At 42.7% G+C, this 11,388-nt stretch overlaps 1 protein-coding gene across 1 annotated transcript; it reads right to left on the bottom strand.

The window, feature by feature from the left end:
• Positions 1-1,289: 1,289 nt before the first annotated feature.
• On the bottom strand, positions 1,290-11,388 carry ORC6 (origin recognition complex subunit 6). Its single transcript, XM_032231111.1, has 7 exons — positions 11,291-11,388; positions 9,481-9,610; positions 8,647-8,810; positions 7,156-7,245; positions 4,860-4,972; positions 3,053-3,127; positions 1,290-1,905 (listed from the first exon to the last, which is right to left on the bottom strand). The coding sequence occupies exons 1-7, from the start codon at positions 11,353-11,355 to the stop codon at positions 1,784-1,786; spliced, it is 759 nt and encodes a 252-aa protein (XP_032087002.1). The 5' UTR covers positions 11,356-11,388; the 3' UTR covers positions 1,290-1,783.

Raw genomic sequence — 11,388 nt, 5'->3', positions numbered from 1 at the left:
ACCTTGGGACCTCCCTGCACCAAGGGGAGGTCATCACTTGCAAGAGGAGAGGAAGAAAACCGCTTGGATCATACCTCTTAGACTTTCATTTCCGTAATTACACATTAGTGGTTAGGAATGGTTTTTTTCTGCTGGGGACTGGCTGTCTTATTTTTAAGAATGTTAGGGTTTCAAGAATGGGTGGAAGCAGAAAATGTAGCTTCTGCAAGAGTTGTGATAGTTATTTTCTGAATTCCGTATTTTTGCTTTGAAAGTAGAACTTTGGGTAGTGATCAATAGCTTTAAGCACATTTGCCAAGACATTGTATTGGGATTAGAGTCCCTCTTTGGAGGGAGATGGGCGGTACAGAAATGTGAAAAGTAAATAAAAGTAGTTACCTTTTATACACTCACTTATGGCTTCTCTTTGGCTTTACTTTTCCAAACTGTTTTTTTAAAAAAATAAATAAATGATGAGCTGCATAATTATTTGCCACTATTTTGGACACCATCAGGATATCAGCTTGGGGTTTTGTGGGAAATGGGAGATAAAATATAAAAATGATTTAATGATTTGTTGTTGCTCTGACCCAGGCTTCTGTAAAAAGCATGAAGCAGAGTCTTGGTCCCAGTAAAACCCCTTTTATTTACACGACTGTGAATTGCTTTCATTCACAGTGAGCCAGGTTTGGCTAACAGTCTTTCAGAGGAATATTTATCAATATGAACCTTATTGTGTCTGGAGAGCTGCCAGATAATTAGTTTCCAAACACAGGACAAGGCAAAACTTGGCACAGAGTCTCTTATAGTCACAAACAGAACTTTCCACACTTGAACCAACCGAATGTATACGAATTGTTTCCTGCAAAAGCCCCCTCCCCATTCGCTCCTCTTTTGAGAGGGGCCAATCACCTCTGAGGTGTGGCTTTACTCCTAAGTCAACCCTGCTTTCTTGCAACTTGATTTGGAAATGCTTGGATCCGACTGGACAGTTTGATGCTGGCCGAATCCTTGTCTTGACTTCAGTTTGAGATCTTGTTGCATTTTTCTTTCACCATCTAAATGCGTGTTTCTCAACTGTGGCCATTTTAAGTTGTGGACTTCAACTCCCAGAATTATCCCAGCCAGTCATACTTAAATGGTTAACCAATTGCCTGCTCCGCTCACTTATGATTAGGATATCCTTATGGAGGCGACAAAGCTGTAATAGCCGTTCTATTCTAATAATCCGGAAGGTGGTATTTGGATTTATAGAATGAAACCACAAAGAAGACCGTTGCATAAATAAAAGTTTATTGATGCTTCCAGAGAGGAATTAACACTGGTTATGGTTACAAAATTAAATAATTAAAGGGACCAATCTTAAAGAGTTAATGGGACCTTAATGGTTGATTATGTCATTCCCATTAATTACACAAAGGGAGATAAAAAGCAGGCATCTTAGATTAACATATATTCTTAATTTATGCAGCTTATAAAGGTGTTAGATTTTATTTTACTGCTGCATTAAGCGTGTGCTATAACTGACGTGGAAATATCTTGCTGCCCAAAATCAGAGCCAAATCACAAAATTATCGGAGGTATAGTTGTATCAACCCCAAAACACGACTCACATTTTGCTGAAGTTATTAATGAGCTGAACACATTTAAAAGCAGGTCAATCTAGGCCTCAAGGTGGCCTTATCAAGGAATTCAAGTTTTCGGGGTGGTGGTGGTGGTTCCTCCCTCTCCCAACAGATTAGTTCTCCAGACAATGGCCAACAGACCAGCCTGACGTTTGCGCTCACTGGAGGAACAACTCCACTCACACACTGTTGCTTTGCGATTTTGCAGCATTTTCTAAGATTCGTCGTTTCCATTCTTCATAATCTTCCTTAGGCTCAATTTCATTTTTGGGACGCTTGCGGGAGACTTTTGCTTCCAGAACTAACAGGGAAAAAAATAAGATATTTGTGTGTGTCTGTCTGTCTGTCTGTGTGTAGGGACAAACACAAACACACAGTTCTAAGAATCAGGTTTTTCTTAGGACGTCAGAATTAGTGGAGCCCTCTTGCTTGTTAAGAATTTGTTTGTGGCACTTCTAGCTGGCATTTAAATATGCTTTTTGGAATCGATTCAGATGAACGACTTGGGCATTAAACCAGCTTGGTGGTTATGAGAATTCTGGGGTTCGGTTTACAGAATTTCAAACTAGGATGGAATACCGTGTTCCAGCTAAGAAAGCTGGGAATTATTTGAGGGCAGCAGGATGAGGATATTTCCTAGCTGAGGAACCTGCCATAAACAGGTCCATCTTATAGCAGGGGTCACCAATCTTTCGGACCTCAGGGACCACTAAATTTATAATTTTAAATTCCGCGGACCACTAATATGATCTGCCTAATGACTAGCTGGGTGGGCGTGGCAAGGCAGTCATGTGACTGAATGGGCGTGGCCAACTCAATGTCAATCATGTTGAGGGGCGCCTTGCTAGCCTCTACTCACCACTCCTTGACTGCCTGCCCGGGCTCCTTAGGGTCCCAACAGGAAACAGTTGTGGGAGCTAAGCAGCCACCACGAGAAAGAGTTGGCAAAACAGCTCAGTTCAAATTGGAGCTGACTGAGAAGGAGGCTCAACAGAAGCACCTCACTGAGAACTACGAGCATAGGCTTTCCAAGCAGAGGGAAGACCTGTGGGAGTGCAAGGCCAGGTGCCAGCGCCTGGAGGCTCAGCGGGCTGAGATGGTTAGCCACTTCCAGGCCAAGATGCAGTCCCACTGGAACAAGGCCCTCCGGCTCTTTGCCACCAGCAGCGCTTCCCTCCAGCCTTTGCCCAAAGCCCCCCACCAGGAGGCCAAAGCAGACCCCAAGTCGGAATTTCAGCCCCACTCTGACCCCACAAAAAGACCCCAAAGGGGGAGATTCTCTGCAGCAACACAAGCGTTCATTGCAAGTATCCATCCCAGGGGCCATAGTTTGAGAACCCGTGATTTAATGCAATATAAAAAATGCAAATAATGTTGCTCCGAACCACCAAAATTTTCTTGCGGATCACCAGTTGGTGGCCACTGTCTTATAGCATGGTTGCCCTTACCTTCTTCCTTTGCAAGATCTTCCAGGAAGGATTTTTGAGGTTCTTCAAGCTTCATTGACAATGAATCACCTTCTCCTTGAAAAGAAGAAGGCACTATTGTCACGTTGGGGCAACATTTGAATGCACAACAATGGCTACATTCAGTTGAATAAGCCACAAGAGATAAAACTGAACTAAGGAACTGGTTTGTAGGAAACAGGACACTGAAGTCCAGAACATTATCAACTTATGGTGGTGGGCATAGCTAATACCTGCCACCTATTTTCCCCACCGCAACCTTTGGCGGTAGGTTGGGATGACAAAAAGGGACTGGCCCACCTATCCAGGTTATTAGCCGAGGTGGCGCAGTGGTTAAATGCAGCACTGCAGGCTACTTCAGCTGACTGCAGTTCTGCAGTTCGGCTGTTCAAATCTCACTGGCTCAGGGTTGACTCAGCCTTCCATCCTTCCAAGGTGGGTAAAATGAGGACCCGGATTGTTGTTGGAGGCAATATGCTGACTCTGTAAACCGCTTAGAGAGGGCTGAAAGCCCTATGAAGCGGTATATAAGTCTAACTGCTATTGCTATTTCTGTCCACAACTGAAACTAGCCGTAAATAGTTGATTCAAACTGATCATCTCACGTTGATAATTCATGTAATAATTGCAGCTAGGATGGCATTTGCACAAAATTGGAAAAAAATGAAGATATGGATGAAAACGTAATTTGGAAAATATTAGAATCTGCAGAAATGAATAGGTGAACACTTGGAATTAAAGAGAAGGAACAATCTGATTATTATACCATGTGGGAATTATTTTATCAATGGTTAAGAGAATAAATATGAAAACTGGAAAAAAGCAAGACGAGTGAAATTGAGAAAATGTTTTAACCACGTTAAATAGGTAAAGAAGAGGATTGTTATAGTACATGTGATGGCGAACACAGGTGGCACTCGGAGCCATTTGTTAGGGCACGCGAGCCGTTGCCATGTCAGCTCAAGCATATATCCGTGCGCTAGCCAGTTGACTTCGCCCTTCTTTCGAGGCCGTTTTTCGCCCTCCGGAGGCTTCCTTGAAGTTTTTGCCAAAGGGCAAAAACCCGCCCTATGAGCAAGTGACCTCCGGTTTGTCCGGAGGGCCGTTTTTTGCCCTCCGGAGCCTTCAGCGAAACCTCCTGAAGGCTCCAGAGGTCGAAAATCGGCCCTACGGACAAACCAGAAGTCACCATTCCCGAACTTCTGGGTTCCCCGTATGTCCATTTTTGCCCTCTGGAGGCTTCAGGGAAGCTCCTGAAGCCTCCGTAGGGCCTCCGGGAGGGGAGTATTGTCACCCTCCCCAGGCTCTGGAGCTTGAGGAGGGCAAAAACCCCACACCAAACGTGGCGGGGGGAGGGGGGGGCTGCTGGTCACACGGGAGCCAAAAAAGGTTAGCCATCACTGTTATAGTAGGTTCACCGACAAAAGGGCGAACGACAAAAGCGCGGTGACAAAACCGCAAGTTCTAAAGCGCGCCGACGAATGAGCGCTGAAGCGCGCCGACAACAGCACGCTGATAGAAGCGCGCTATAAACCTAAACCTAACCTTAACTTAAATCGTGCTGTTGTCGCCGCTTTGATGACGTCGTGTTGATGACATCGTGGTTTTAGCACCACGGTTTTGTCGGCGCGCTTTTGTCGTGTGTGCATTTGTCGGGTCACGGTTATAATATTAGCAGTGGTGTGTTCCTACCACTTTGGCTTACAAAAAAAGTGGAGGTGAAGGTTTTTTTTTTTACAAGTTGCAAGAAGCGAAAACAAGACAAAAAAAAGCACAAAGAAAATCATACGGTTGATTTGTTGGCTAATCATCTCTAACTGGGCGTGGAGACGGTCGAAGATGGTTTTCTTAACCCCCGATACGAACACCATTTTTGTTTTATCCACTTTAAGCTTCAAGGTTCTGCAATGGGAAAAGATTGGATTCATGAAAAGAGCCCAGTGATTTAAACTTACACCGTAAACAGTTGCTGCTGCTATCAAATCTCTCAATTAGAGGCTCCCAGTTCGAATTTACATCCCACCAGCTTCTCATCATTAACAAGCGACAAGTGCGTGAAATCTAGCAGGCATTTGGTTTTTAAAAATCGGGCTAGCTAGATATTCTTCTAACGAAAAGCATCTCTTTTATACATTTAAAAAAAATAACTTTGGGTTCTTTTGCATCATTCTAGAAATGTTCTTTTTTGGGGGGGGGTTCAAAAGTTTTATTTCTTTTAAAACAAACATTTCATCATTCCTCAATCACTGAAACATCGAAGTACAATTTTTTGTGTGTCAAAATAGTTCTAGTTTACCACCAAATTCTTGTCTAGCCTAATGTATACCCCTCCCCCAACCCCCCTCTTCCTCCCCCCCCCCCGACTTCCCAGAACCCGTACCGGTATGGATTTTTAACAAACACAGTCTAAAATCTATTGAGAAAAAAAAAGAAATAAAGAAATTAATGACATCTCTACATTGATCTTAGCTTCTTCTTGCTGAACTAACTTTAAACAATTTAAATCATTTCTGATCTTAAGCATAGGCTAACTGGAATTTCTTGGTCCCGTATTTATTTTGTATATAGTCAATCCATTTTTTCCGGTCTCGTTTATATCTCTCATTTGAGTGATCTTTAAGATATGCCGATATTTTAGCCATCTCGGCTAAGTTTGTAACTTTCAATGTCCATTCTTGAGTTGTAGGCAGGTCTTCCTTCTTCCAGTATTGCGCCACCAACAGTCTTGCTCCCGTTATTAGGTGCAGAATCAAGTTAGTCTCTACCACTGTAAAGTCAGTACCTATACCTAGTAAGAATAACTGAGGAGTAGACTTTATCCTTCTTTTAAAGATATTTTGCATAATCCACCATATTTTTATCCAGAATGCCTTAACCTTTTGGCAGGTCCACCATATATATGTTCTTTTTTTTTTTAAGAGTCTGTTTTTTCGACAAACAAGAGCAGGCCGTGAATCGACAATCCTTGATAGACAAAAAGTATTTTAAAACCAAACCACATCTTCAAACTAGCCCCTTCACTGCCTCCCTAAATATTCCCAGGATGTGATATTTGGAGGAAGAGCTCCTCCCTGTGGAAGGACGGGTTGGAAGCTAGCATCAAACAATGGACCTTAGGAGGACCAGATAGCTTAGGAGTGCTACAACTAGCAGGTTCTACCATATCATACCATACTATAGGTTCCCTGGGGGAAGAATATTAAGCAGACTTAAGTGGATGGGGTGTTTCATCGTACCTAAGGCTATTTAATTCTGTACTCTCTTCCCCTTGGAGAAGCAAACATTACAATATTTGCAAAATAGAGATGGACTTTTGCAGGACATTCAGTTCATTTTCTAGGTTCTATCATACCCCAAGACCTAAAATGGACACAACATCAAAAATGTCATCAAAAAAGCACAAAGGATGTTCTTTCTGTGCCAACTCAGGAAGCTCAAACTGCCCAAGGAGCTGCTGATTCAATTCTACAGAGGAATCATTGAGTCTGTCATCTGCACCTCTATAATTGTCTGGTTTGGTTCTGCAACCCAACAAGACAGACACGGACTTTGATGGATAATTAGAACTGCAGAAAAAAACAATTGCTGCCAACCTGCTTTCCATTGAGGACCTGCATACTGCAGGAGTCAAAAAGAGGGCTGTGAAAATATCTACAGAGCCCTCACATCCTGGACATAAATTGTTTCAACTCCTACCCTCAAAACGAGGCTATAGAGCATTGCACATCAGAACAACTAGACACAAGGACAGTTTTTGACAGCTGACTTGGGAGTAAGGTCACAGGTGGACGATGAATGGTGCTTCCCAGAGGAAATAAAAGAGGAGGGAAAGGGGAGTGGAGTTTGCAGAAGACAATTAGTTCACTTAATTGGTTCGTGACTCTCCGAAACTCCTTGCCAAGTTTTGCAGATATCAGCCTGGCAGCTCTCCAAGCCAGATAAGGTCTGTGATTGTAAATCCTCCCTGGAAAGACTTTGCTGGATGTGAATGAGCAGAATTCACAGTAAATTAATAAAAAACGAGTTTTTGTCGGGACTAGAAGTTTGCTTCATGCTCTTGGGAAGCCTCGGTCAGAACACTTTACCTGCAAGCAGTAAACAATGCCACAGTGGTGAACAAGGGTTTCGACAAATCGAGAGCCACCTGTTGAATTTCTGGCAGGCTGGATTCGTACCTGAAAGGACAAACCTGTTTACTGAAGCCCCCAACAATTTTAATTCCACCTGAGATTCGGTTCATCTTTAGCTATGAAACCTTGCTATGCGTAAACCCGTACGCTCTTAAAATATTCAGGAAAATCCTTCTACTGACTGTGTTGCTTATTCTTTCCTAATTTTAAATATGGCAGATGAAACAAACTACCCAAACAGCTTTGTATTTTTTTTTTCAGTATACTAGTTTAGATTATTGGCCGAGGATTGTCAACTCCAAAAACCATCTACTTTGTACATCTAGACCAGGAGTCAGCAACCTGTGGCTCTGGAGCTGCATGTGGCTCTTTCATCCCTACACTGCGGCTCCCTGTTGCCAGTCAGCACCACAATTTTGATAGGTACTTCCAGTTGGGGGGTGGGGGAAGAGCAAGGCGTGTGAGGAGGAGAATATATGGCAAGGGGCTGGTTTTTTGGTCAGCTCCACAATTGATGGGGCTTTTGGTTAGGACAGGTAAAGGAAAAAGGACGCCGCACTAGGAGGAGACTCTATGGTAGGGAAACCGGACTTCCGGTTGGCTCCAGAATTGAATGGAGAGCTTCCGGTTAGGACCTTTGTGCCTCTTTGAGTGTTTAAGGTTGTCTAGACCAGGGGTCTCCAAGCCTCCAATCTTGGCAACTTTAAGACTTCTGGACTTCAAGTCCCATGATTCCCCAGCTTTAATTCTCCACACGTCTTAAGGTCGCCAAGTTTGGAGACACCTCCCCCCCCCTCTAAGATACAATCTTCAAATTCTTGCCTGTAATGGATGAATTCCCTCCAAATTACAGCACAGGAGAATCTGAGACAGCAATATCTTTTAGCCCACTGGTGATTATTTCCCAAGAGCTGTTCCCGATTTTGTTTGCACAGAAGATGATGAAGGATTTAAACTAGGGGTTGGCAGCCTTAAACACTCAAAGAGTCATTTGGACCCATTTCCCACACAAAAAGAAAACGCCGGGAGCCACAAAACTCTTCCCCTGCCTATTTTCTGAGTGCCCACAAAACTAGCATATGTATTTGAATTAAAGGTTCTGTTTCCTTCCGAAACTTTTTCTTTTTTTGCATTTATCCATGGTTGGCCTACTGGGGGTCAAAAAGCTAAATCAATCGCAGGCTGGCGGGTGTGACACATATTTTGAGCGACAGGGAGCTGCAGCAGAGGGATGAAAGAGCCACATGCAGCTCCAGAGCCACATGCAGCTCCAGAGCCACAGGTTGCTGACCCTTGACTTAGCCAAACATATTCTGTAAAATGTCTTAAAAGTTGCTAAGGTTGAGAGACCCCTCGGCCTGAGGGTTTTGGAGAAGTAGCACCATACAAATCCCCATTAACATTTTTAACCAGAAGCAGAAACGGTCTTTCAAAACGTCTTCCTACCTCTGCAGGATTTTGGATGCCAGCTTTTCAGCTTCCAAGCAGGAGAACTGAACTGCCACCTCTCTGATGCCAACGTTTGATTGCAGAGCAAGGAGGCTTTCAAAGGATCTCAGGTAGCGCTGGTAAGTGGCTCTGTTCAAGCCGGAGAGTTTCACAAAATAACCCTTCAAAAGGAAAAAAAAAAAGACAATGAAGCCATAAAGTATTTTCCAAACCTATTGTCAGGCCTGCAATTATATTCCTTTTAGAATTTTGGCCTGCCACACTTTCACTTATTTCATTATGCTGTTTCATTAGTATAGCTGATGGGAGGGGGGAATAGACAGGAGTAGGATTGTGGAATGTATTGTTTTCATTCTTTGCTAGAAGCCAAGGTCATCTTTTGTTCTCCGCACTTTTACACCTGACCGGAAGCAGCTGGGTGGAGCCGGAAGCAGCTGGGTGGGGACGCCAGCGTGGAAGAAGAAGATTGGACCATGTGATGGATTGTGGGTGTGGGGACAAGATCATGAACTTGGGATTAACACAGATGTGGTAGAGGGGAGTGGTAGAGGGGGAGGGGAAGTAGGGTAGAGGGGAATGATGGAGGGAAGATGGAAAGTTGGAGGGGGGCGAAAGAAAGGGTGTATGGAGGGTCAAAGAGTTACATTGGGTCTCTATTTTGGGGGGTTTTGTTGACAAGAGGAATGGCTGTGTTTATTGTTTAATGTTATATGACCCCGGTTATGCACAGTATATATGTGACTGTACGAAAATGAAAATGGAAAATAAAAAAACACATTTACAAAAAAATAAAAAAAAATAAAGAAATTATACTAAAAAAAGATATTTTACTTTGTCCACTGGATTTCTTGTGAAGGTAGCAGCCAAGTCCAGGCAGATGATGGCACTGCTTGTGGGGCTCATCTGGGCTAGCAGGGGGCCACACTTCACTTGAGAAAGTCGGAGGTATTCCTCTGCTTTTCTGCAGAATGACAAAAAAGATTATTCCTCAGCAGGAAAGGCAACAGAAGAGACGACATTCATTTCCTAGCACTTACATCCACAGCTATATAATTGCAACACCTAACCTTTAGCAATTAGATAATCTTTCCTACACAGAAGCCTGTGATAATACGAACGAATATGAGATGATACGGAAGATCTTAGAATGCACAGAGATGGATAAATTGACCAAGGTAATTCAAGGAAAGGACAAAACAGAGTACTATTTAATTAGGGGGAAACTGTATAAGTGGTTAGAGGATAGAAATAGGAAATAAGAGTTTTGGAAAATGTAGCTTGTATTATAGAAGGGATAGGAATTAGCGATAAGAATGTAGGAAAAGTAGGACTTACAAAAGTAGGAAAACTTATATATTAGTAGAAGAACAACAAAGACTGTCTAATATAAATAATCAAGCATAAACTGATAAGCCAAAGAGCAAGAAATAATAGGATCATGTGTAAAATTAGAATGTATTGAGAGGGAAACAGTGTTTGTAAAGATACACCGATGGATATCTGCTGTAAGAAGGAACATGTAGTTCCGATGTTATTTGTAAGTGTGGTGTATGTCTTTGTCAATGTGTATAAGTGTTTATAATGTTACATTTTTTTTTAAAGAAGTCTGTAGAGATTCTCAGTTATCCAGGTCATGGTTGTCCCAAAGGTGCTTTTTCTGGAGGCAACTGGACTTTTGTTAAATTCAGTTTTGCCTCGTGTTTACAAACTTGCTCTGTTTGTTCAATGAAGCATTACAGGTGCTGAGTTAGTAGTACAGCCATTAAGGGGCTCTGGCTTCCCCATTGACTATGCTGGTTAGAAGGTCGCAAAAGGGGATCGGCATGATCCCAGGACAGGGGCAACCGTCATAAATATGAGTCAGTTGCAGAGGCATCTGAATTTTTGGTCACGTGACTCCATGGGGATACCACAACGGTCGTAAGTGTGAAAAAAAGTCACATTTTCTTTCTTTTTTTAAATAAAATTTTTATTTTATTTTATAATATATAAAAATTCCATTTTTAGCTAAGCAGTGTGTTGTCTGGGCACAAATATTTTTAGGAAACAATAATCAAAGTGTTTACAACAATATTCATTATATTGGTACAATAATAATAATAATAATAATAATAATCTTATCCATTTTAATAAACCTCCCTTGTATCATTAGTCCTTTTCTAATAATAATAATAATAAAAATAAATATATGCTTATCCATTTTAACAAACCTCCCTTGTATCATTAATCCTTATCATATATCTACAAATTTCTAACTTCTGTTTTTATTAGTTAGCCATTGATAAAATAAGTCCCATGTCAAAAAATATTCAGTTTCTTCCTTTTCCTCCATCGGTCATTTATTATTCACCCAGCCCAGCTAAAAGTAAAACCTCCATAGCCAGAGGCAGTCTACGTTTCATCCTAAACCCTTTCAAAATCTCCTGCTGGGGCCAGAGGCGAAGTAGGAGCGCATAAGGACACCGTTCTCCCCCCGCCCGGGCCCCGATATACGAAGTCTTCCAGGGGCGATGGATTACACGGCCCATAATCCCCGGCCAGCAAAAATAAATAAATAAATAAATGGGGCTACTCCTTGGGGGGGGGAGAGAAGATTACGGTCCAGCTACATCCAACTGCAACCCCTCGACCCCCCCATTACCTGATAACTCCGGGCGTGGAGACCCCCAACTTGGCCGCCCAGCGCTGCAGAACCTCCCGCTCCATTCTCCTCCGCGCGGCTTTCTTTTCCCGCGCTGC

This window comes from Thamnophis elegans, chromosome 14, assembly GCF_009769535.1.
Source record: "Thamnophis elegans isolate rThaEle1 chromosome 14, rThaEle1.pri, whole genome shotgun sequence".
Lineage (NCBI taxonomy): Eukaryota > Metazoa > Chordata > Lepidosauria > Squamata > Colubridae > Thamnophis > Thamnophis elegans.
The sequence above is the reverse complement of the archived record's forward strand: the minus strand, read 5'-3'. Positions and strand labels throughout refer to the sequence as shown.